Genomic DNA, 27,628 nt, shown 5'->3' with positions numbered 1-27,628 from the left:
ACTTTGATTCAAAGATATGTAAATAAGTATTTTTATTATAGATTTCAGTTTCTGAGCATAATAATAAATTATCTAAGAAACATTTGTCATTAATCATTTGTCATTTTGAATGATTTGTCAGTTATCCTTAACCAAAAACAACTTAATTTTTATTGGAATTAAAACACCAAATTTATTTTTGATTTTCATTTTTTGCATGAAATTTAATTAGGGGTATTTTTCCCTGGACCTTGTTGAAAATCATGAGGATGTATTTAAAATCGAAGAAAAAAAATGGCTGGACGTTTTTATTGAAGCATCTTAAAGAAAATACCCAGAAATTTGCCTCCAAAATGACCATGGAGCAAGGAAAATGTTCAATGGAGACAAAGAGATGTCGAAAGTGCGTACGAAGATGCACGTTTTCAACAATAGCCGATGCGTGATTGGCGCACATTCCTCGTGGAGGGCGCCCTACATTTCCTTGTAAACAAGAATCGAGCCAACACATTCCGTGCATAATGAAGCGCTCAGTCATATCAATAGTGTGTGTGCGCTTTTGCTAGACTTTCTAGACATTTTGGGATGATAACTTTGAGCCAAAAATTCGAGGAAGAACTATGAACTTGAGTTGTGTCCGCTTAGGGAGTCCCAGGACCTGTCTTTGAGGGTGGAAAGCTGACTTTGAGGGTCGAGGTAAGTTCAGAAAATGCCGCTTTTGGACGGGCTTTGACGTGTGTGTGGAATTGGAATTCGACGGCAGGTTGCTGTTTTGTTCACACGCTTTGAATGCAGGTGACTGCATTGGTAAACAACTTAGCAAGTCTTCGAGTCGATCCGAGAAACGTGGTTCGCTTTCACGAGCCGCTTCTGATGAGGTGGAATTTTTGTCTTTGAGAAAAGATTAAGTGTACAGCCACTGGTTTATTGAAGCATTGATAAGTTTTGGAGATTATCGTCGACATGACAAAAAAAGAGCCTTTCGTGGATTTGTGTGGCATGTGTGGTAAAGCAGTAATATTCGCGGTATGGTAGGCCATAGAATTTTTGTGTGTGCACTGCAATTCTTAGAATGTGATTTGGGGAAAAAAATACTGTTAATCACTGCATTCTTTACTTTCTTTTTTGTGAAAACATGTCCCAATATTGTGTTACAAAGAAACAAAAAAGATCTAAAGCATATGAAATATTCCTCTAGGTATTTGCAATATATTTGATTGCATACTTAACGCTTCAAGTTTAAAATTTGCAAATTGTGTTGAAACTTGTTTTGGCATGCAACCTAGAAAAAGTATGTAAAAATTAATGTGCTGTAGCTATACTATAAAATAAGATATCTACATTATAATTTAATAAGGTAACTTTTACAAAATCTCAATTTGAAATTTTGTCTTGATTTTTAATGTTCAAAATGAATGAATACACTATCTACTGTTTGATCATTTGAATGAGTAGTTGACCGCTTTTTAGGAATTTTTTTTAACATTGATATGCTTTTAATAATGATACAGACTTTATAAAAATATTCATGAAGAAAAAAACCCTTTTCTTTCTACAAAAAAGACTACAGTATAAAACAAAACGGAAAAAAATGTCGCAACCTGAAGCCACTTCGGCGGTTGTGTACAAAGTCTTTAGAGAGTCAATAATTTTTTTAAAGTATTTTCTAACAAAATTGGAAATATTTCTCAGTCCCAGATTCCTGTCTTATCATCATTTTTGCAATGACCGACCTTCATTGAGATGATATATGAAGAAAAAGTGGCGTCAGGTTGCAACATTTTTTTTCAACAAAACATCCTCTTTTCAATTACTTGATATCGTGTACCTTACTACTTCCTTCTAGCTATGCGCGCCAGCAAACAAAGAAAGCAGAGTCAGCATAGATGTTATCTCTAATTGGCAATTTCCAAATCAAAACCTTCCTTCCTCAGTTTGAGCCAAAAACCTTTGTCCATCTTTCCTTGCTCGATGCTCTGCCCGTACATGCCATAAACACAGAGAATTCATGTACAAATTCTTTCCCTGGCACGTAGGTCGGCACCAAATGGGACCCCATGGGGGAGCACATTGATGAAATGCTTCCCCCAAATGGGTAAATTCACCCAATTACACTGGGCCATTGGGGGAATGATTCGCCCCACTGCAATGGGCTCCCAGTAGGCAGACACCATACTGGGCAATTGGGTGGGTAGACTTGCTACCAGTCTGTCAGTGATTCAGCGGATGGCACTCTCTAGAACTGCTGTGAAAGAATGTTGGCTGTAATTAGGCCATGTTAAAAAATAAAACAGTTCCACGTCCCCGTCCACTTCCTTTTTAAAAAATTCATACAGTTGCAATATTTTTTTAGCACAAACATTGTATAATATTGTCAATATATTTGTTTCAATCCAACAAAATTGTAGCTTTGTAGAACGGGTTATGGCTCCTTTGAACATAATTTTGTATTGGTCAGCAGAATATTCAAAAAAAAAAATTGAAGAATGCATCCGCTATTTTGGAAAATCCGCCATCTTAGGAAAACAAAGACAAAGAAAAAAAACCAACCGCCTCCTTCATTTAAAAAAAAAGAAAAGGCCGGACGAGCAACTATTTCTTTTTTCCCCTCAGCCGTACCCCTGAAATTCTCAGGGGTTTGATATCATACTTAACCCTACAATGTGCAACCCTTATCAAGGACGTGGGCAAGTCTATGTGAGGGCCACCTTTCTTTTTCAGTGTGTTTCTATGACTACACTGTACACCTGTTTGCCCTGGAATGCGTGACAGGGTAGGTCAGCCCTAGTGGGCACAGCCACGCAGGACAAGAGACCGGGGTTAGCCTAAAACCTACAACAAATGTTTGGAACCCTGGGTCTGCGTGAGTGTGATGAGACTGAGAAATAGTATGCGGGCTATGACATGCATTCATTGTTCCTTTTGTCCCTAAAGTTTTTGTCAATTTGCTTGTTAAGGGTGTAGTGAAAATTATAACAAATGATAACATTCTTACAATTTCTCAGATTTTTGGGCAACGTTCGTTGTGTAACTCAGATTTCTAGCGAAAGGTAGTCAAGCATACTTGTGGTTTATTTTTCTATTTATAAATAATTTATCAAATCATTACTAATAAAGTTTTTGTCAATTTGCTTGTTAAGGATGTGGTGAAAATTATTACAAATACTTACATTCTTACAATTTCTCATATTTTTTGGCAATGTTTGTTGTAACTCTGATTTCTAGTGAAAGGTCGGCAAGCATATTTGAGGTTTTTTGTTTTTGGTTTACAAATAGTTTGTCAAATTATTACTGGTAAAAGAAAGTAAATAAAGGCCCATTGCACTGGACAATACAGATTTGATATTAAGTGGAATTTGTGTGCATGGCACTGGGAGTAAAGCACATGAAAATTAAGCACATCTGCAGTGTATACTTGTTACCGGCTAAAATGTCATTTGATGCACATTGCTTATGACTGGTTCTCCGCTTTATTAAGACAATTTAGCACCCATCCAACATCTGGCTATAGTCAGAGCTAAAATGGGCAATAAACTGGATGAGGTTGGTCATGCCTATTTCAACCCTCACCCCACGATAAATTTTCCACTTGCTCGAAAAAGTCAAGCACCTCTGACGAGAAGTGGCACACATTCATAACATGACAGAGACTGAGAAACCCCCTGCTCATACCGGCCGACTTAATGCTTTTCTTGACAACCCCCAGGGTCCTCGGCAAAATTCTTGATGAGCCAAATGAAGAAATGAATTTCAGGTATGCTGGCGTCTAATGTAGGCATGTTATGCCGCACAACATAATCCGAATGGCAATTGAAAGTTCTACATGTACACTGGGTACTACGCAAGCCCTAATGCTTTGTTTTCATTTAATTGGAATGTCCTTCAGCCCATCGCAAATTCAATTTGTACAGGTATGCCTGAACTTCATTGGCAGGGCCGACATGCGTAGCATCAGGCCCAACATGCCCAGCATCAGGCCATAGTATTTAGGGCAGAGCCCTTCATCCAATCCCTTTCAGTTGTAAATGTTAGCCTCTTCCAGAAATGTAAAAATTCTGCATTCTTAAAAGCAGTGAAATTGTGAACCCTGTAACCTCCAACTTTGTACCTGGCTAGTCACCCAAACTATAAGTTAATGCACCCAAGCCCCCCAACTTTTTATAAGGTTGATAAGCGGTACCCCTCAAACCTCCTCCAACAAAGGGTGAACCTAGCAAGCCTCCAACCATCAAACTTTGCACCCCAAGACTACAAGTTGTGTACCCTTAAGTCCCCATATTCCTATGCGCCCCACAAATCCCCAACTGTAAGGTTTTGCACCCCTCAAACCCCAAACTAATGGCACCCCTCAAACCCAAAACTAATGGCACCCCTGTATTTTTGTACACCCTTCAATCCCTACAACTAGAAGGTTTTTTCACCCCTCAAACCCCAACTATGAGGTCAGGTCCCCAAACTCAGTTTCTTTTCCACGCAGGGAAACTGCTGTTTGTCCCCACAAGGGGCCCTGTGATATAATGTCCAGTGTATATCGTAAAATTCCAAGCAACTTATAAATCACAACAGACAGGAAACAAACACAGTGTTTGAACTTCAAGCAACTTGTTCATTTTGCACAATAAGTGCTGTGTTCAAGTTTCCCTGGCCAGTGTTTACAGTCATAACACAGTGACGAATCTGAAATGATCACTGTTCCCTTGACAGACAACACACAGTTTGCAGTGTTGAATTGTAAACATGGTTTGAAAACACTGCCCTCAGTGTTCACCAGTGTGCGTGCGTGTTCGTGCGTACGTGCGAGCATAGTGGGATGTATACACGTCCGCGTACGTTTGGTTTGGCTGATGCCCTTTGCTTTGCCCGGCGTCCCAAATTCTCTGAATCCTGGACGTGCGAGTGAGTCAGCCCCTTGGAATGGGACTCATCCCCAGTATGACTCTGGGGCCGTGGGAAAAATGCGCCGAGAGTTCACACAACCTCCGCGGAATCCGCGGAGCGATGATGAGGAACGTGATAAGGGGAGACAGGAGGATGATAAAGTAGGAGAGATGCTGGGAGAAGAAAAACGATGATGCGGACGATTGACGGAGAGAGAGAGAGAGAAGAGGAGAGGAGGGGCTTGTGTTTAAGGAGTGGGAGGTTTGGAAGATGGTTATTAAAGAGGAGGATAAATTTGGGAAGACACTGGAAGGCAAATATGACGATGCGGACAAGAGAACAGAGGAGGGGCGGGGCTTGTGTCTGAGAGTGGGAGGTTTAGACGGGGTGGTGAATTGCCCCCTGGAACATTGTGAAACGGGGCAAGGAAGATTGTTGAATCACCACAGAAGCAAAAAACACAATTGTCCAGTCTTACTGTGGAGGTTGAAGGCAACTACCCACCTCCATCCCAATGTTGACCCCACCCTAGTTTGGGCCCATCCTTTTACCCAATGTGGTCTGTTGAGGCAAGGAAGCCCAGCTATTTGCTGTTTGTGCATTTGGATGGAACATCCCGGTATGTGGATTATGATAAGGATGGCAAGTATGGCAGGCAGTTTGCGCACCTGACATTGTACATGTAAATGGATAATAGCACTCGTGTCTCCGGCTCGGATCACACTGGGGTCGACGCACCGCAAACCATTTGAACAGTGGTTTTACTATTGAGTCTGCTTGTATTCATAACAAAAGTGCTTTTACTGAAAGTTTTCCAAACATTGTTTTCGCTTGCAGCTTTGGCTGCTTATCCTGGAAATGTATACGATACATGTTATGTATTCACATGTACATCTTGAGGTTATTATCAAAACTTAGTTCAGAACTCTGTCTCAGATTCGAACTTTTACCATTAAAAAAGATAATTCAGCACAAAAGTGTAAATTTTGTATTAGTTTCAAGTCCTCCCACAAAAAGCCACATGCCAAACAAACTTAGCGCCATGAGTAGCATTATACATGTATGTGGAGTTTTGTTTTTGAAAAAATAACCACAAACAAACTGGTTTCAATGGCAAATATCAGCCCAGCAGAAGAGGTCAGGGACCTGATCTGTTTGGTGAAAAAATGGCATGTTAACCTGTTAGAAACCCGCACACTACCCCAATAAAATATTTCCTCGGGCATAAATCTGGCAAGGAACACTGCAGTCATATCTTGCACGTTTTGACCTCTCGCCTAAAAAAAAAAGTAAAAACAAAATTTGAGTGAAGAATTCCTTCTCCGGAATTAAGTCGACATTATGAATCAAATTCTTGCTCTAAGTGAAGCAGGACGGGAGGCTGGAGATTTCTGCTTCCCAGTCACGTGTTTTTGGGGTTGAGGTTGACCCCGTTGATTAACCTCCACCCCAGGGTGGCATGCCGGGGTCTAACGGACCCTCCATTGCCACCATTTCCTGTTCTGCTCGTAGCACATTATGATTTATTAGGTTCTGCGCTGGGGGGAGAAAAACCATAACTCACCGGTCCTGGAATGTTTTTTTTTTCTGGTTTCTCTTTTAACAAGCTTAGGCCAAATTCTACACCTATGCCCCCAGACTTAGCAGTACTGTAGAGGCACACGTACATTGTATATATCCCACGCTTCTTAAAGGGAATGTACATCATTGGCTTTTGCTGTAATTTTCAGAAATGAACTATTTGAGGGATTAGTGTAATAGATCAAATATTGTTACACTGATATGTTTGAAGTTTTGTGTTCGAAAATGCTGGAAAAACCAAGAAAAACAAAAATGCTCAAGTAGTCTGGTTCCTGACTCCAGTAAAGATTAAATGGATCAATTTAAAAATGCCGGAAAATTGTAAGGTAAGGGAACCAGTCTAGCTGGCCTGCACCCGTTCATGAACATGTAACCAATAGCAAACAACATTTTGACTGGAAAAAAAAATGTAAATTTGGAGCAGTAGTTGAAAAATAGTTAGGTTTTCCAACGGTGGTCGGCCGACCACCGTTGGAAATGTATACAAAAATACCATTTTCTTGAAAATGACTTCACACCAGGTGTCATAATTTAACCGGATGCTTGAGACTGTCATTTACCAACATCCTAGTAAGGTATTTCGTAAAAACTTGGTAGTTTTGTTTTTCGATGTTTGCAAATGTTGTATATTCCCTTTAAGTCTGTTGTGAATTTGTTTTGTTTTCAGAAGAAAGTTGAAACCTTTGTGTAATATTAGAAAGTAATAAATGAGGCCCAATTTGTTGTATTTTGGACATCGAATTGGTCCAAGAAGTGAGCAATTAGTGCATACGTCAACTCAACAATGTCGTGCTGAACAAATAACATGTAGCGCAAATACATGTACATGTACCGGTACATGTAAGTAAATGAACAGAAAACCATGACATTTTGAATTGTTAAAATTTAAATAAAGTTAAGAGTTCATAAGATACCCAAACACTTTTCTTGCCTGTTTCTTCAACCACGTACACCAAGCCTTTGAAATGCTAATATAGGATTTAGAAATTAATTTTACATAAATTACAAAGGTCATCACTGACAATCTAACATTTTGGATAAAAGACTGGAAAGAGTCCACATGTACAAAAAAATATGTATGTGTACATGTTTTCTAAATATTGTGTAAAAAGGTGTACTGCATATGTGCATTATGTGCATGCTGATGCACAATGGCTAGCCTTTTCTAAAGGTTGCAGAAAAACCTCACTGGCAGTGTCAGGGAGCACTCAGTACATTTCAGCCGCCCATAAAACATCGAACACGTCAATACCATAAGTTAAAAAATGCGCTGCACTTGCGTCTATTTCAAATACGTACTATCAAAATATTGCTGGGGCTGCCGGCAGTATTTAAGACAAAAAAAAGAGAGAAGAAGTTAACTAGGCTGGCGCTAGCCCGAAGAAACATCACACATATCTTAGAATCCGACGACAGGAATATTATCATTTGACATTCTTGCATTCCTCGTGGCTCCCCTCCCCACCAGTTTTACAGGACAAGGTATCTGTCTGATGATGTCTGTGTACAAGTTGGACTTGTCCAATGTACGTGTGCAGAAATGTCACAGTATACCACATCAGATCTGCATTGCAAGGTTGAGCCGTTACACGAGACACATGCTTTGATTCATTGGTGGTACACATTGTGGATGTTTTGAGTTTCTTGCTCGGTTGGGTTGTGTTGTTGGCCCAGCAGACACTGATAAGCCCCGGAGTAGGGACAAACTTTTTCAAGTCGCAGTGGCATGCCACAGGAACATGCCAGGTATGCGGGTAAACGGCCCCAGTGTGGCTTTCTCGCCGGGCATTTCTCACGGTCTGTCTGGCTGATTTGTTGCTGAGGAAAGGACTTGATAAGAAGTGGAAGTTGGACTACTAGCAGGAAGAGCTTGAAAAAATGCCGTGTAACATTCTCAGTTCTCACAGTCTTTGTTTCTACCGTGGCACTAAATTTGTAAAATGCTGGAGGAAAAATCTTCTTTAAGAACGTCTGTCTGTGTGAGAGCCTGACTACATGTGGCTACACTTTTCCTTGGAAATGCCTGTAAAAATGTGGTGCGTGGAATTCGGCAGGATTTGTGAAAGTTTGCAAACCTGTTTCCTTCTTCTTTGGGTGTTAATGTTGTATTTTCAAGGTTATGCCAGCCTATCATGGTTTATCATGGTTATGCAGGCTTCCTGAGTCTTTGAGGTTACATTGCGCCTGAGTTTATGTTGTTTACCATTTAATACACATGCAGTTGACAAGGTTGAATTGTTAGTTCGGAAAGATAGTGGTTGTGAGTTACATAATATGTCTTTCCCTGTTGGAAACCACTGGAAGAAGTGATTATTTATTGAGCTTTGTTTTATTGACGTTGCCAAGTAATGTTTTCCTATTTTCTAATCTCTGCTTCCTACAGATTTTGATCAGCACCACCACATCCGAACAACCACAGAAGCGTGAAGTTTTGACTGGGATTTTATAATTATTGAGGGCCAGCAGGAGGGAGAGTGTGGAAGGACCGGTTCGGGCAGGATATTGCCAACTGCAATGATCTTAATACCGGATGCCGAGAGCACATCAGCACCTCTGAGATACCGAGTGTTAGACTTCGTCCCCATGGAGGGCCAGTGCAATCAACCAGGAGGGGAGAGAGAGCTACGGCTGTTGGATCTCCTGCAGGATAAGGACAAGCGGGCTTCCTCCGCCCACCGGACTTGGAACAGCGGCAGCGGCGTTGGGGCCTTCGGCCGGCTCTCGCCGCTCAAATCCATGAAGGGGGACGAGCAGCTCTTCCTGCGCACCAGCGACGGGCGGCTGCTGCAACACAAGCCCACGAAAAGTGAGGACTTATTCGGCGACAAGGACTTGATGTTTCTAACGTCGTCGCGCGGGGCCGCCGCGCATGAAGCCGGGGACAAATACGAGTTGCTCCACCTCCCGCAAACGACGGAAAAACTGGGCGCGATGAGCATTTCCGGCGGGAGTGCCTCGAAGAGCATGGACAATCTCCCCCAGTCCGGGTTCCACGGCAAGCATGCCGAGACGCGGAACAAAAGTGCCTCGCAGGAGAACGTCCACGGTCCGCGACTAGACACGCGGACGGTTTATTCCACGTCCCCCAGTGGCCGATCGGGCGGCAGTATCATGGAGAACCTAGTCCGCGAGTTTGGCTTGACTAACACGAACCCATCAGTAGAGGTTAGCGACATCAGTGACTCCGAGCTCTCGCCAAACTATTCCACTGACCGACCCCCACCACCCAGGTACATGTACCCTGGTAGTGACAGATCTTCACCGTCATCAAGGTTCAAGCATGAATCCCTGAGTAGTGATAGTGGGGAGAACTCGACTTTTTTCAGTGAATCCTATAACATGAAATCGACAGAGTCAACGCACGAAACGGTCACAACAACGAGGTAAGACAAACTTCACAAATTGTGTACATACACCATATTCACCGTGCATATTGGCCTGTTCAACTTTTTTCTGTTATAAAAATACGGTATTTCAACGATTTCAAGAAATTGACACATTCATGTCAATGTTATTTATAAAATGAGTACCATTCCGTATTTGTTTTGTTATGACTTATTTTTCCAACAGAAGAACTACGAAATATTACAGCAGATTTTCAGGCCCTTCTTTTCCAAAATTTAAACAAAATAATATACAGATGTCTAACCCTTTACTGCAAAAACACATCCAAAACAACAGCTGGTAGAAAATCATTTTTTTGACGACCTGACGGAAAAATGATTATGGTGTGCCGGTGTCACTTTACTGCATCTCAACCGAGTCGGATGATTAGGACCAGCTATGATCATGTTGACAGTGTCAGTTTTCACTTATATTTTTTCTCCCCCCTCCCTCTTTGTTGATGGTAAAACACTCAAAATGCAGCAATACAGAAAACAAAACGAGAAATAAAATATGAGCCGAGTTGTCAGCTCATTCAAAAGTGTTCCCCCCCCCTACCCCTGACTCAAAATACAGTCAACCCTGCCCCCCCCCCTCCACTTCTGGCATCAGTTAATTCCTGTTCCATCTGATGAGGTCTCATGATATCCTGATGACCGGGCCGGCCCATGAATTCTAGTCTGGGTTCATATTGCTGCCAGTGCCAGTAATGTGCTTTGGATTGGCGTTGGGCTGATTAAAGGTTGATGGACGAAGCAGAAACTGTTTGTGTCCCGAGAGAGAGAGATTGCTTGGCGTCTGAGGGGAAAACCTGCCATCTGAAATTAATTGGAATTTTTTTGGCTTTTGAGTTTCAAAAATGACTTTTCAACATGGCACATGTACGTGTGTAAATGTAAACAAAATTTATTTTTTTAAAGTTACCATGTGCTATACATGTATACTTAACAGAGCGTAAATGTACATTATTTTATTGAATGAAATTATGGACTTTGGTTTTTCCCGAAAGAAATTGTAATCCTGTTTATACATGTAGGCATCGATTGTCATTTTGCAACGTGACAAGTTGCAACTGTGTTGCAAGGCCACTGCAATTTCATAGCTGGAATCCCCTCAACAATAGTTCTTTAAAATCCCCCCCCCCCAAAAAAAGAGACAAATTCCCAGGTGGTAGCTTGAAACCCATACAAGGGACCGCAATCTCATCCATGCTTGCCATAGACCTTGGCATAGTTTAGTTCTTCACAGTGGTTTACATGTACATGTACATGTACATGTACCCGTACCTGCAGCCAAATTGCAACATTCCCAGTTGCTGTAGCTACCGGTAGGCTCAAGGGTAGCCTGAAACCCATACCAGGCATGGTGGATAGTTTGTTAGCCTGCACAGGCATCATACTTGGCATTCCTGAGGTAAGGTGGCCTTGGGTAAGGGCATCCAATCTAGGAGTGAGTTTGATACACAACAATTTGTGTTTGAATACACGTAAACAAGTAATTAGAGAATTCATGAATTTGTACAAATGAACGCATTAGAACTGTCCAGATAAAAAGGACCTTACACAATCAAACAGAAACATAAGCAGAGTATGAACAATTACAAATGTACATGTATAGGGTTATAAACATCTTAACAACTCTTATCTAAGGCCAAAAAAAAAAAAGTCGGTCTCTGGTCAGCGCGCGCGTCGATTTTAATCATGCGCGTCGATCTTTTTCTTTTCCAAAATGTTCCGCGGTAGCTCCAACAGCGCCCTCTATTTCCGCACCTCCTCAATTTGTTTTACCAAAGAGCACCAAGGAATGGGAAATTGCACCAAGGCAAATGATCGGAAGCACCAAGGCAAATTATGGAGGACACCAATGTACATGAGGACACCAAAAAAGCAAAATAGTGGTACCCCACCTTGTCATTAAAAAAAAATACAACATTTGCTTTTGCTGTAAATGTAATTTTCAGAAATGGTTGGATTTGGGGTTAAGTATCATAGCAAAACGTTTTGTGCTCAGTCATACCGTAGATGCTGGAAAACCCAAGAAGAAAATGCTGTTAAGCTTGTAGTTTAGTTCCCTGACCCTACTTTAGATAAAGTGGAACAGTTTATAGACGTCTGGGAATTGTCAGGTCAGGGAACCAGACTAGCTGGTGTGCAGTGTGCACCCATTCTCGGATGTGCAGAGATACCAACCATTACTCTTTTGGAATAATTATTACGATTTTGAGGCACCCTACTCTTGAAAATTCCAGCTGTCCTATACGCCAACATTGTGGTAACTCTGAGAAGTACTGTGGTTACTCTTAAAGGGAATATACAACATTTGCAAACATCGAAAAACAAAACTACCAAGTTTTTGCGAAATACCTTAATAGGATTTTGGTAAATGACAGTCTAAAGCATCCTGTAAAATTATGGCACCTGGTATACTGTCATTTTCAAGAAAAGTGGTATTTTTGTATCAATTTCCAACGCTGATCGGCCGATCAGCGTTGGAAACAACTGGCTTTTTTTCAAATACCGGCCCCAATTGACCATTGCACTTGTTTGCAATCGATTACAAACCTATGAACGGGTACGAGCCAGCTAGACTGGTTCCCTGACCTTACAATTCCCCAATGTATGTAAACTGCTCTGTTTCTTCTTATATGGAGTCAGGGAACCAGACTACAGGAAAATGATCGTTTTTCTTGGTTTTTATAGCATTTTCAAACCCAAAACCTTCAAAAAGTCAGTGCATCTATATTTGCTTTATATTTCCAACCCCCCAATTCCATCCATTTCTGAAAATTACAGCAAAAGCAAATGATGTATATTCCCTTTAAACTTGACTGTTGTCCTATGTATTTACATTAGCGTTACTCTTTGCAGGAAGAATCATTACTATTTTGTAGTCTGTAAAGTTGGCATCTCTGGATGTGTAACCGATTGCAAACAAAATGTGGACTAACTAAATTTGGTAAATTGGGTGCAGTATTTTGAAAAAAAAAAGGCACTTTTTAATTCAAATGATGGTCAGTCGACAATCGTTAGAAATTGATACAAAATTCCACAATTCTTGAAAATGACTGCACACCAGATGCTATGATTTCACAGGATGCTTGAGACTATTACTCACTTAGAATCAAGTAAGGTATTTCATAATAACTTGATAGGTTTTTTATGTTTACAAATGTTGTATATTACCTTTAATGCCCCCCCCCCCAAAAAAAAAAAATTGGTGAAAAAAGTATTGTAATAAAAAATTAGAAATGTGTCAATGTGACACCCTCCCCCTTCCCGGAAAAAAAAAATGAAATTCACGAACATAAATTTTCTGAAAATCAGGTGTCAAAGTTGGCCATGCGCCCACAGCATGATATTTTTGTCTGCATGCCCTACTTTAAAGGGAAAATACAACATTTGCAAACATCAAAAAACGAAATGATCAAATTATCACGAAATACCTTACTGAATTGTTGGGGACTGACAGTCTGAAGCATCCTTTAAAATCGTGGCTCCTGGTGGGCTGACATTTTCAAGAAAAACTATATTTTTCCAACGCTGGTCGGCCGACCAGCGTTGGAGAAAACTAGCTTTTTTCAAAAACTGTTCTTAATTTTTCATATTTAGTTATTCTGACTTTCCTTTGCAATTGATCACACACCTGTGAAGGGGTACAAGCCTGCTAGACTGATTCTCTGACCTTACAATTCCCCAAAGAGTATTAATTGCTTCGTTTCATCTTAAGTGGGGTCAGGGAACCAGACTACAAGACCATGATAGGTTTTCTTGGTTTTTCCAGCATCTACAAGCCCAAAACATGAAACAAGTCAGTTTAACAATATTTACTAATCCTCCAAATCCATTTATTTCTGAAAATTGCAGCAATTTAAGCAAATGTTGTACATTCCCTTTAATACAAGTACAGCAAAGCTACGTGTACGTGTATTTAACAGAACCTTGGAATGTACATTTTGTGTACAGTCATGTTTGTCAGGATACATTATAACAATACCTGACAATTAGAAGGCTTTAATTATTTGACAGTGGGGCAGTGAGCCAACATGTTTTTCTGAGAAAAAACACATGACGAATTATCAGCTACGCATTCCAGAGAGTGTTTTTCGGTTGACCGATCAGGGAGTTCACTCCTCTGATGGTGGTAACTGTCCCTTTTGTGTGCCTGCCAAGCTGTGGAATGCTTATTGTTAAAGAAATTCTTTGCCGATGCATGTACAAAATGTACCATACACGTACAATTACAGCTGCACATGTATTGTTCATTGTACACAGAAAAGTTGGTTACATTTGTGCACATACATGTACACGTATTCATGCACATGTGGTTCGTAAACAATCTGACTAGCTGATTTTTTTTTTTTTTTGAAAGAGCTGTTTTAAATTTTTTATTGAGATATAGATCTGACATAACGTTGACATACATGCGGAGTGTGTAAAAAAAAACATACACACACTCAAAAACATGAAGCAAAACAGACATTTAAGGTAACTGATAAAAGGTCAGGCTGCAAGAGACTGGATTAATTTGTAGTAGAAAGTAAAGTCTATCACCAGCCAATATATCTGTATCTGTAGCGTACTGCAAGCAAACTCCACTATGGGATATACGGTTGCAGGCGCGTGGTGGCTAGCCCATCAGGCCGGCGTTTATCTCTAGTTTCGTTGGCGTGAAATGCCTGAGAATATTTCTATTCCCCCTGGATGGGATGGTATGCTGGTCCATCCATCGCAGGTTACTCCCCAGCTAATGCCGGTATCCATTTATACTCCTGGGTGGAGAGAGGCAAGTGGGGGTGAAGTGGCTTGCCCAAGGTCTCAACATATGGCCAGGAGCTGGATTCGAACCCCTGACCCTCTGATCATGAGTCGCGTACCCTAACCACTAGGCCACACACCCCCTAATTGTGCAATAGGTAAAGGTACCGTACATGTTAAGGTACATTGTAAAGGGGGACGAACCTGTATTCACAGGAACGGAGTGCCCATCTCTCTTTCATTAGCGATTGGGCCAGACTCATATGCTGCTGTGGGGGGATCGCCACACCTCCTCCACAGCGAGTCTGTTACCTTCCCAGCATTGAACAATGCTGGTACCCATTTAACACCTGGGTTGAGAGGAGTAATTGAGGTAAAGCGTCTTACTCAAGGGCACAACACGCATGGCCACGGCGGGGCTCGAACCCACAATCTCACGATCATGAATCCTGTGCTCCACCGTTAGACCACACGTGCAATAACAAATTCAGATTTTAACTGATTAACTGCCCCATTATGTAGGTTTGTGCAAGCAAAATTGCCTTGTTTGTTTGTCCAGAATGCAATGTGGAAATAAAGGAATTTATTTCTTCCTTTCTGCCTTCAGTACCAGCACAAGCTCTTCCCCCCAGGGGGATGGCAGTCAACCCACTACCCCCTTTGAGGTGGACCATGAGGCCATCGCTACCCGGGCCACTCACATGGTGGAGATCCTGTCGGAGGAGAATACCGCCTTGAGACAGGAACTGGAGATGTACTCCCAGAGGGTCAGCAAACTCCAAAAGGTATGGATAAAGAAGGCGATTTACTGACTGGTCATGCGAGAAGGTGCACCACCTTGACTCCTAAATGGACGTGCTCTGTTCTACAGACGTCCTGACTCAAGTCTCATTACCTTCGTCTCCTTGGTTGATTTGCAGTTTGAGCAAGACATCTACCGGGTTCAGACCTCCCACGAGATGCTGGTGGAATCCACCAAGAAGAGAGAGCAGTTGGAAGTCTTGGTCCGCTCCAAGCTGGAGGCGGAGGCCAAGAGGTTGAAAGAGCAACTCAAGGACACGCAGGGTGAGTCGTGGCATCTGGAAACTTTGGGTTCATCTCAGACGTTAGAATCGTTGAGTAGCCTCAAGAGTTCAAACTTTATAGAATGGCCCTAAGCTTCGGCCCGTATTGGTTGATGTTTACCTATGAAAGCAACCCTTTTGTTGACTTATATTGAGTCAGAATCCCCAAAGGCAAATGACCGAAAAACACCCTTTGCATCGTAGAGAGCAGACTGAAATCTCCAGTGCAAAAAGGAAAAATGCAGAACAAAGTTATGAAGTCTGTTGTCTCTTTTTTTCTCTGTAGCCAATTGGGACAGAGCGCGGAGCCAGGTCTTCCAGTATGAGAAGAGCATGAGCAACGAGAGCGAACTCAGACAAGAGATCAACGCCAAGGATGCCATGATGCAAAAACTGGTCAACGAAAGTAAGTCAGGCGACTAAATGAGGACATAATTTTACAAACCAGAGCTTGACCCTCCTTGTGTAGCCTCGAGGTTTTTGAATTTTTGTTGTTGATTATTCCTTCCCTGAACCACTTGACTACCAAGATTGGTAAGGTCCTTTCTGGGCCCAGTTTTTTGGCTTTTGCTAATTTTGAAAACAGAGTGCTTGCTGAGAAATACTGCACTAATCCTGTAAGCACATAGTTCTTGGTTACGGAATGAGTGCTTGTGCTGAAGCTGACATTCCTTGACAACTTCATTTAGGGAAAGCAGAACCGTAAAATCGAGCCACAGGTTTTAATAAAAAAAACCTTAAAAGCAGGAGCTGCAAAATGGAACTGATATCCGTCTTTCTTTCAACAACTGAATCTTAAATTCTACTTGTGCTAACTCGTTTTCTTCTTTCAACAACTGAATCTTAAATTCTACTTGTGCTAACTCGTTTTCGTCACAGATCAAGAGTTAATGATGAGCAACCAACGCATGGAGACTGAGATGTCGGCGCAGAGGGCGACGTTATCCGAACAGCGGCAGCACATTGATGTCCTAGACACAGCACTGTCCAATGCCCAGGCCAACGTGGTAAAGCTACAAGAAGAGGTGAGTAGTCCAAACAATATCTTTCCAGAACTTCACTCTTGAGCTGATCCATCAAAAAACATCTCGTAGAATTTAGAAATTCTCCCAATGACGGAGCTTACTGACCAAAAATTGCCAAGTTAGCATCTCATGTTTTTGTCAGAGCACCTTTTTAAAACGTTTTTCCCAACAAATCTTTTTCAAATATAGTGATAAACTTTTGTGATAATTTGTGATAACTTTTCAGTGTCGGAAGCGGCAAGCCTACGTGGACAAAGTGTCCACTCTTCAGAAGATGGTCTCGGCGCTGAAATCGACGTACCACAAACGAGAACAGATTGAGCAGAAGTTGAGACACAAACTGGAGAAGGAGATTGAGAAACTCAAAGGGATGCAGGTGAGTGAGAGAGAGAGAAAAAGTACCAAACACTGCGAAACGGAAACAATGCGAGTCAGAGAGGACTCAGAGAAAGCAAGGAGACTAAGGCTTCAACTCGAGGAGATCAGGGGAGGAGGGATTGAGGAAACCTAAAGTGGATGTAGTTAAAGGTAGTCAGAAAGATAGTGACAAATAGGGCGACAGACAGGGTGACACAGTTATTAGGTTTGGTGACACAGTCAACGGGTCAGGGTTTTGTATCCGGCTGCTGGCCACTCATGTCCTTTGGCAAGCCACTTTACCTTCACTAGCCCATCTCAGCCCAAGAGTACAGATGGGTACCAGCATTAGCTTGGGAGTAACCTGTGATGGACTGGCATCCGATTGCAAGGGTAAATCACTACATTTTCAGTTGTTTCTCATACCATGGAGTTAAGACGGATTTTCTTTTTCATTTTTGATTGAAACACAGAGCAATAACCCCAACCAAGATGAAGGCGTATCCGAGCTGGACCTAGAGAGCAGCAACCACACCCTGCTGGAACTCCTCAAGGAGAGAGAAGAAGCTATCTTGAGACTGGAGTCGGATGTCACCAAGGTATGAAACAAAATACTGACTTCAAAAATGAAAGGACTTTTTTTCTGCAAACAAAAAATGTAAGAATACTCGACAAGAAATACTGTAATATAATTATTTCAATTCTGTTTTTCTTTTCAAGTGGGAGCAGCGGTTTCTTGAGGAGTGTACGTTAAGACAGTGTAGTGTGGAGTCAGCAACCATGATGTAAGATGCCGTTTTGATAAAAACTTGTTATCACAGAGATTCTTAAACATTAAATGTACGATGAAACTACTCAAAAACACCCAGTCAAAAATATCCACATTACTAGTCGTACATCATTAACCCTCCTACTATCTGAACAATCATAGACAGTCAAAAAATTAAATCCTCTTCCCCTGCTAATGCCTTCTACACAGGCTAGTCACCAACAGTCAGATCATAAGCAAACGCTGTGACTAGTCAAATTCAGTCAACAGACACAAAAAACAGGCAGTGGGAGGCACAGCTGGCTTATCAATCACCTACAGTCAAAGCAGAGCTGTATCAAGTTACGTAAACAGTCACAGCCAGTCAATCCTGCTTTATGTGGGCTGGGACCCCTTTAACTGTTGACAACAGTCACTTGACTGATTAACCCTTACCGAACTCAACCCATCAATGTTCAACAGCAGGTTTTGTTTAAATCTGTTGGGATAGGTGCAGTACCCCTAAACTGATGGTCTTTTACACTGGGGTTGGCATACCTCCAGAAACTAAGTCCAACAGTGTGTGTGTACAGTTTCCCATGTGGGTGTTGGAATTTGCCCGAATGGGTACGGTTCCTAGTCAATTAGGCTGGGGAGTTCGGGTTAATGTCCAACTTGAGAACCTTAAAACCTACAAAGCATTATATTTTTAATTACTTCCAATTGTGACTTTTTAAGTTCTCGGTGTTTGGTTTTTGTTCCTGATTTGATGCAGTCAAGATGTTTTTGGTTGCAGCGAGTCTAGTCTTGTCAACCAGGAGGCGGAGAAGATGCGAGCCGAGGTCCAGGCAGAGCGAGTCAGGCACATGGATGAGATGCAGCATGTGCACAGCCAGTTCACTGATATGGAGTCTAGGTAAAGCCTTGTTGTTTATTGTAAGGCTGTGTCCGAAACGGGCTTCCAGAGCTACGGCTACGTCTATTGTCAGCGCATCCCCGCGTATTTTCAATGGGCGCAGACCTAGACCTAGCTCTAGACAGTTGATTCGGATGCAGCCTTAAGCCTTCCCGGATCTTTTAAAATCTAACAGTTGGTGTTGGAGAAATTTTTTTTAGTATTGAAGAAGACGAAGCCCAGCCACTGTTACATCATACAGGACTTAATGCTCCTTGAAAGGTTCAAGTAGAAAGCAGCAGGAATGTGCCTTTAGTTTTCCACCACAAGTGGCAGATTAGATTCAGGGAAGTTCTCAGCTAACTTGCCTTTGAAGGTTGGGTTGAAAAATGGCGTCGTTGAGACAACTGCTTGGTTGTGTGCTCTATCGTGCATCACTCATAAGAAGTTAACAATTTTGTTTTTTCCATTGACAGAATTAATGCATTGACGATGGACCTTTCCCATAAGGACACTATCATCCAAGCCTTACGCCGACAGATCCTGGATCAGGACCCAAGCAGCACTTCCCTGGAACGTCTGGCCCGTCCGCTGTCGGCGTCCTCCCCTTCCCCTCATGGCTCCGCCCACAATGTGGCACAAGTTCCCCGGATGGGCTCGGCCGAGTCCTTGCACAACAATCGCTCGCCTGGCAGCTCGGGATCGTTACACACTCTTGGAGGTTCCACAACCAACAGATCGCCGCTGAGCTCGCTGCAGAATCTCGCGCTGCGTTCGCCGGCCGGCTCGTACCAGAGCCTGGCCCCTGCGGGCAAGCCTCTCGGCCGAGGTCAGGGGTCACAGGAAAGGCTGCTGGGGTTGAACGACTCGTTCACGTCGCTCAGCACCTCGGGGTTGTCCATCGCCGGAACAGGTGAGATAACTGTCGTTTGAAACTGATTCATAAGGGCAGGCTTCAATATTCACAGAGTCTACCGAAGCCACAAAGTCTGTAAATAATATGCCCCTGTTATTTCAATCAAAATTATGTCAAAATGTGTAGTGAAACTAACTTGATGAATATTTACAAACTATTCTTATCCTCACCTTTTTATTTACAGATGGTAGTGAGTCAGACTTAGCCACCTTAGCCAAAGAGAGAACAGTATTGGATGAGAAACTCAAGCAGCTGGATATTGAAATAGCTCAACAGGTGAGGAAAATCAATTTAAGACATTTCCAATTTATTCCAAACTTTACTCATGAATTTGTAACCATCCAAGACCCCTCAGAACGCACCAGGGGGTTTTGGGAGGATTTTGTAGGATTGAGGAAGGTAGAGCCCAGCCACTATTACATTACATGGGGCTTAATACCACTTCAAACTTGGTAGGTACAAAGATGGTGCCATTGGTTTCATACACAGTGGAGGATTTTGTAGGATTGAGGAAGGTAGAGCCCAGCCACTATTACATTACGTGGGGCTTGATACCACTTGAAACTCAGTCATGTCAGTAGGTACAAAGAGTGTGCCATTGGGTTCCTGCACATTGGAGGATTTTGTAGGATTGAGGAAGGTAGAACCCAGCCACTATTACATTACACGGGGTTGATACCACTTGAAACTTGGTAGGTACAAAGAGTATGCCATTCCTGCACACTGTGCACAGTGGAGGATTTTGTAGGATTGAGGAAGGTAGAGCCAATCCGCTATTACTTTATGTAGGGCTTGATACCACTTGAAACTTGGTAGTTACAAAGAGTATGCCATTGGGTTCCTGCACAGTGGAGGATTTTGTAGGATTGTGGAAGGTAGAACCCAGCCACTATTACTTTTTGTGGGGCTTGATACCACTTGAAACTTGGTAGGTACAAAGAGTATGCCATTGGGTTCCTGCACAGTGGAGGATTTTGTAGGATTGAGGAAGGTAGAGCCCAGCCACTATTACTTTTCATGGGGCTTGATGCTCCTTGGAATTCAGATTACGAGTGTGGTAAAAGGCTTTTGCGTTGTATTTAGGACCAAATTACTTCAGCTGAAAAATAACTATTTTTAAAATTAAGCACGCCGGAAAGAAAAAGAAATCGGAAAGAAAAAGAAATCGTGTGTATGGCCAGTGCGGAATGTCTGGCTTCCCAAGTGACCCTGGATATATTGGTTGATGTATGTGTTGATCACATTCCAAACATTCTGGCCAGGACAAATTAGCTCACCGACTTTTTTTTTTCTTTTTAAATACTTGAGGAATTTCTGTCCAGTAAGAAAATCCGTCCACCAGTATGGCTGGGGAGATGATGGGCTTTAAATTGGCCAAGAGGATTTTTGGTAGAAATTTTTCGGTGACACAATTTAGAACAGCTAAGTTTTTTTTGTGTTCAAGGGGACGAAGTGGGGGATGAAGTAAGCAGTATTGGGAGTTGGATTTAAAAACTTTTTTGGCAAAAGATATTCTCGATTTACAGTAATTTCTGACTTGGAACTGAACAAAATATAAGTTCTTAATTATTTTGCCTTATTTTAATGTTGTGGCTATAACTCTCTTCACCTATGGGTGGCATGGGTGGCTTGTGCGTAAAGCGCTCGCCTCTCACCAAGGTGACCACGGTTCGAATCCTGGCCGCGGATCGCATGTGAGTAGAGTTGTGCGTTGGTTCTCTCCTGTGCAACGAGGGTTTTTCTCCGGGCCCTCTGGTTTTCCTCCCTCCGGAAAAATCAAACACTTTCGATCTCAGGCTGTGCTCCGTGGTCATATATGGGTCGATGTGGCCGGCAGCCAGAGGCACCTTTACATGCCAGCGGCCCGACCACGTTGTAGCCACGTCCTTCGCAATTCAGCATACCAGCTGCGAGTAAGGATGATTAGCCTCCCAAATTATTATTATTATTATTATTACCTCCAGAGTAGATCTCTACAAATCTTCTACTGGATAGAAATAATGTACAGCCCAGTCATTCACATCATGCAAACAATCGTTTAATTACAAATGCATGTATACATGTATACTGTATCCTGATTCTCATGTAATTGATGACATCTTTGGCACATACATGCATGATGCGTCCGAAAATTAAGGACTCTCAAATACTGTGTTTGAGAATCTCAAAATTAAGGTACTAAAAAACATGCAATTCAAGAAAATAGACCGGCACATGAAACAACCAGTCCACCACCACTTTAGTAATGTATCAATTATTTTTGCTGAAAGAAACATCTGGTAGCGGTCTCTATTTCTACACATCTCTCCATAGTCTGCCACCAGACTACTGAAGAGGTCAGTCTTTTCAAATAGTTGGACATGTACGAGTCTAGCCTTAGGCTTCAAATTGGAATCACTTGGCTTCACTCTCAGGTGCAAAATCTTGAAGAAGAGTCTCCTTACAAAATGGAATTGAGACTTCAGACTTGTATTGGATGGTGAAATACCGAGGACCGAGGCTTTGCCTCGTGAACATTTTGGAGAATTTTTATATTGTCTGCTAAAAGAGCGTTTAAAGTTGGCCTGAATTTGTTATATTCCTCTGCACTGGAGGTCCCAGTCTGGTGTATGATGTGTTGTGGGGAGATGTCAGCTCAATATCGGTATGCTGACTATGCCCAGCCTTGGCCCGAAATAGCTCACCAATGCCAATGTCTGGTGATGCAAGCCACGACTGGCAACTATTAAGAAATACGTCTACCCTTAAGAATTTCCTTGAGCAAACATGTTACGAATCATCATCATCATAAGGATCATCATATACTACATGGAATTTTTTTTTGGGGGGGGGCACGGATCAATCAAATATTACGATTCGATGAACATGCCACCGTGAGCAGAAATATGAATGGTTTTGTCATCAGATCGTATTTTCATGACATGAAAACTCTCGGCCAATTTACCGACCATCCAGTTGATTGAATTTTCTTGGTAAGATCAGGCTTTGTGCCAACCTCAGATGCTCATAATGTTCTTTGCCACACACCGACATTTTTTTTTCTTGAGAGGTGTGGATTTTTAAAGAAATACAAGGCCATTTGAATTCACATCAAATTATTTTTAAAAAGTTGATATTTCAGAATATGTGGTGATATGGATACTTTGGAACTGCCTTTTAACAAAAATATTCAATAAATTGGGAATGTTTTTATTTGGGGGGGGGGGGGAGAAATCTGTTCAATGTGTTCAGACAGTCTCAAAATGTGCCTGTTTTTCTATTTCAAAATAATGTTAATTCCCAAGAACACATTATGACTATGAAAAAATAAAAATTGGCAATTAATCAAAACCACATTTCAACCTCCATCTCGACAGCCCAAGCAATCGCAGACAAGCCACTTGACCCCGAAGGTCACCTGGCCTAGTTCTGGAGCAGTCCCTGGGGTAGAGGTTGTGTTGATTGAGGGGAGGGAATGAACATTTGTGCTGCACATTCCAGATGGTGTTGGCCGTTTTAGTACACAATGAGTGATTAGTTGGTTTCCGAGTGTGCTTATGGTACAGCGGTTTTGATTGGTTCATGTTGCTCTGTAAGCCCTGCTAATTGGTGTTAAAGCAGGAGATGACAAATGACTTTGTCTTGATTTGTTTAGTTTATTGAACTTTACTTGTTAGTCATTAGAGGTTCTGTGTAGTCTGGGTGTTTAAACAGCACAGATTTGTTATACACTGTAGGAAGAACAAAACTCTGCTTGATCGAATGCTGAACTTTGCTGATGAAACGATGGGTTTTTCTCCATGACCCAGATATGGGTTTCGAAAGGCGCAATGCTTTGGGCCCAATTTTAAAGCTATAGTCCATCATTTGCAGCCATCCGAAAAGTAACTGGCGTAATTATAAAAAATTGAAAAACAAACTTGGTTGAAAGATAGTAAGGGAACTAAACTCCCTGTGAAATTATTCTTTCTGGGAAGCTGTCGTTTTGAAGTAATTAACGAAAGAAGGCATTTCCAACGGTGATTCTTAAGAAGCACCGTAGGAAAATTTAAATTAGTAGTTCGTTTTGTTATTCAGCGCAGCGCGCACATGTATTGAAACGACGCACACGCGTGCGCGGTTGTTATAATTCGTCGGATCAGTGCGCTACGTCGCGTATAGCTGCAATTCAAAACAATTCAAAACATGATTCAGTAACTTTTGATTTGAAATTGAGATCTTAGAATGCTGTTTTTCTCGGAATGTACAGCTGAAGCTTAGCTGAAACTTCATCAGGTTAGTTGCTCAGTATCCTTCATTAGATTTTGAACTCTTTTGTTGCTTCAAACGAACAAAATGCACAAATTACAAATGATGGACTGTAGCTTTAATGGAGCTTCTTATAAGCAAAACACAACCTCGACCTCAGGGGTTACTTTATTGTTAACCTCGTTTTCAATAGTAACCCCTGGATTGGGAGACTTTCTTCCTGTGTCCTGATTAAGTACAGTAATGGATCTATATTGTGTACTTGATTTTTTTTTTAATTTCCAGCGTGTACTGAACATTTTTACGTTCGCTGTGAGTTATTACGTCCACTCAACCTCACAAACAATCCTCCCTTTTCCATTTCTGTTACAACATGTATTAATATGAAAACGTGATAATTGGCTGGATAAGATTGTAACATTTTGACTTTGAAAAAAAATTGTGTTTTCGTAACCCACGCCGCGAAGAATTGATTCTGTTTTGACCCCAGACAACGCATACAAACATAAATGCTGATGTTAAGCACAGCCAGGCACCAGACTATTCCTAATTTGCATATGCATCCAAAAAATTTTGATTTGCAAATGATCCAATACAAGGGTGTGAGAGCAGGTAGTGTTGGGAGCGTACTGCTCAACACTATGGGAACGAGGTTGAAGAAAATCATGCGTTGAATTTTTCTCCTGGTATGCTGTTTTGTTTTGGTATTTTTAAATCTTCTGTGCTTTGCATAATTACGTGTTTAGCAGCTTCTTGACAATGACTCCTGTTTGCTGAATTGTTTTTTTGGGAGGGGATGCTGCAACCTGTAAATTGAAATAAAGGAAAAGTCATAATTTAAAAAAAACCAAATTCTGTACAAGTTTCTGAACTTCATTTTCATTCCACTAATTTTGTTGAATGGAACGTAACATTAATAACTTTGACTGCAAATGTTTGCAAACAACTAAGTATTTTTTCTCCATAGCCATGTTATTCAACATTACGCCATCTTTCAGACATTTATCAAGAATTCTTTACCCGAGAGAGGTACATTGAAACATGATTGAAAAAAACTGTCCTCAGGTACTATTTATAAACCTTACAGCATTTGAAATTTGCCAGCCATGCGAAATTTGTCATTCATCTCACCTACGCACACGCGGCAGGCATTTGAGTGGCGCAAATGCGGCGCGTGGTAAGGCAATCACATGTTTATAAATACACACACAGACTGATGACGATTACATGGAGCATTCTTGAGGCATGAGTCGGCCCAGTCAGGCCTGCTTGGTCGCCCGCTGGAGTAGACTGGTGAATTGTCAGACCCTGAGAAATAGTCCAGCCAGTGGGTCCGTACTCCAGATGCTTATGTGTAGATGGACGTAGCTAGGCCACTTGTAGTTCAGCTGACCACAATTTGAGGTCATGATTGACCTGAATCAGTATGTGACCAGTGGCCTGTGGAGCCTGTACAGTCAGAGTCTTTGTTTTCTGCTGGTAGTCTGTTCAAAGAGCACATATGTTTCAGTGACTAATTTTGGCTTATCACATTTTATTTTTTGGAGTACCTATTTTGTGTGTGTGTGGTAATAGGATAGTGTATCTATTGTGCAGTACCTGAGGCCTTGTGTTTTCAAATGGACGTGGCTTGATATGATACCATGGGTGAATGAACAAACGTGGTTGTTATTTTGGGTATTTACTTCACTGGCTGAGTCACCTGTGGTTTTTTTTTTACTTGATGAATATTTTAAACAAAATGGTCATCTCTGTGTAGGTTATTTGCTAGTGTTCAGCAGATTATTGCCCATTAAATTGAATCGCGGAGTGAAAATTACAACAGACTCAGAAATATAAATGCACATAACACAGAATTAAAAAAAAAAAAAAATAATCATCATTTTTTTTTTTTAATAAAATGGAGAATCTTACAAATACAAATTACATATACAGGTCTGTACTAGATCAAGCAAATTTTACAGTTTCAGTTATTCCCGTAAAAAAAAATGACATTCACAATTTTTTTTTACAATAAATACACTGTAGGAGCATGTTGTAAATAAAAAAAAAAATCTCCAAGAAAGTCTCTTGCAAAGGGCGTGAAGTCCCATGCAAAATTGAATGTGGCTTGGTTCTACGTGTATGTATGCGCCTTCCGAAATCCTGCAAAATCCTTCCAAACCAGGTGGATTTGAAGTATCTGTGAGGGTCAGGGTTGATAAGAACAGTCAGCAATACAGATACGTACTCCATAAAATGGAAAATTGTTATTAATGGAGCTTCATTAATTAATTAGTAAAGTGAATTTATTTTTGTATGCAGGATCAGATCTTAGATTCATTATGGAAGTAGTGGAAGGCCAACCCAATAGTCGCCATGAGTGGGAGCCCTGTCCATCAGCCACCAACAAGGATCCTACAACTATGCCTTAAACAGCGCCCCCTGTTGAAACACATGTGCGTAGTCACCCTACAGCTGTTTTTAAGTAGCCAGGTTCCCTGCCTTGTACCAACATCACCACAAGGTGGGTTGCTGTGGTTTTGGCACCAGTCTCATCACCTCAGAAATGTTGCCTTTTTAAATTTTTTTGGGGGGTGCCTGAGGGAAAATACAGTAAATGTTTGAACTTTTTAGTTTCAACTTGACACTAAATAGTCTTGGCATGAGGAAAGGGCTTTCGGAGAATGTGTCGTCAGGCCATCGTTATTTGGGATGTATTCGGAATGTTGCCCTGCACATTCCATTCAGTCGTCGAGGTCCGTGCATTTCATGTGATCAATGAAGCACATGGGGGGGGGGGGGGTGAGGTTAGAGGAATGATCAGGCAGCTGCTCATGAATAATGCATGACACATGAATGAAATCCGGTTGGTTAGTAAAAACGTCATTCACGCGCGCCCACCATTGATTACTAGCGCCTATTGGCTACAAACGCTCAAGCTGCGTTAACTTCCGGTGCCAATCGTGCAGAAATTGCTGGAGGTGACGTCACACCAACGAATCGGATTTGCCAGAAGTTTCAATGGGGTAATGATTGGTGGACAGACATTGAAGATGATGAATTATTCATGATGCCATGTTAAAACTGTTTTTTTTTTTTTTTTTTCAAAGCATTGTAAACATCTATTGTGCAAAGTCTTTTTGCCATGAGATTTATTGGTATGTGTGTTTTTGAAGAGCATTACAGAGTTGCCGTTCTGTTTCTATTTGTGGGTCGTGTTAAAGTACTTTTCTCGAAGAAGCTGCCGGCAGCAAAAGACAAAAATGTCAAAAAAAAATTCAACACTCTCATTGTTGAAAAGCTAGTCAGTGTGTTGTGCACTGTGAAATATGATACAAATATTGAGTGGCTCAGAGTGAAATGGGAGGAATATTATCGCAAGGTAAAATCTGGACTTTTCGCCTCGTGAACTGGAAAAGTCCAGATTTTACCGAGCGATAATATTCCTTGTTTTTTGTTTTATATAACTGACATATAGATCCTTATCATTTGATATATTTGAACTTTTATTTCAATAAAAACTGGAGGAAAATGTATTTCTCTCTTCCAAACCATCCCTTCACGAAAATGTTTGAACCCAGCGCTGTAGCGCTGGCTCTTTGGAACAATATGCGCCATACGCGCAACGCTGAATGCGCACACCAGCATGCATTTGCACACAAATACCGCGCCATGGAATGCTGAACGCGCACACCAGCTTGCATTTGCACACAAATACCGCGCCATGGAACAAGAACGATCCCAACTGTTCAATAGTATTTCCCATTCCCCATGGGCTGATAGTACTTTTTGAGCCGCGGCGTGAATGGGAGCAATAACGAATGTCACGTGATGTGAG

At 41.6% G+C, this 27,628-nt stretch overlaps 1 protein-coding gene across 3 annotated transcripts; it reads left to right on the top strand.

Annotated features, from left to right (window-relative positions):
* Positions 1–476: 476 nt before the first annotated feature.
* Positions 477–27,046, top strand: LOC119723724 (angiomotin-like). 3 transcript variants are annotated; one of them, XM_038194537.1, is made up of 13 exons: positions 477–675; positions 8,822–9,821; positions 15,184–15,361; positions 15,497–15,641; positions 15,927–16,046; positions 16,520–16,665; positions 16,892–17,041; positions 17,496–17,621; positions 17,743–17,807; positions 18,567–18,686; positions 19,142–19,578; positions 19,766–19,857; positions 26,113–27,046. In XM_038194537.1, the coding sequence occupies exons 2-13, from the start codon at positions 8,953–8,955 to the stop codon at positions 26,140–26,142; spliced, it is 2,478 nt and encodes an 825-aa protein (XP_038050465.1). In that variant the 5' UTR covers positions 477–675; positions 8,822–8,952; the 3' UTR covers positions 26,143–27,046. The 3 variants fall into 3 exon arrangements, with proteins under 3 accessions (XP_038050465.1, XP_038050463.1, XP_038050464.1); XM_038194535.1 differs by having other exon boundaries at positions 18,546–18,686; XM_038194536.1 differs by lacking the exon at positions 477–675 and adding an exon at positions 7,546–8,474 and having other exon boundaries at positions 18,546–18,686.
* The last annotated feature ends 582 nt before the right edge of the window (positions 27,047–27,628 follow it).

The sequence above is a fragment of the Patiria miniata genome, unplaced genomic scaffold (assembly GCF_015706575.1).
Source record: "Patiria miniata isolate m_02_andy unplaced genomic scaffold, ASM1570657v1 HiC_scaffold_17, whole genome shotgun sequence".
Classification (NCBI taxonomy): domain Eukaryota; kingdom Metazoa; phylum Echinodermata; class Asteroidea; order Valvatida; family Asterinidae; genus Patiria; species Patiria miniata.
This window is presented reverse-complemented; position numbering and strand designations above follow the sequence as displayed.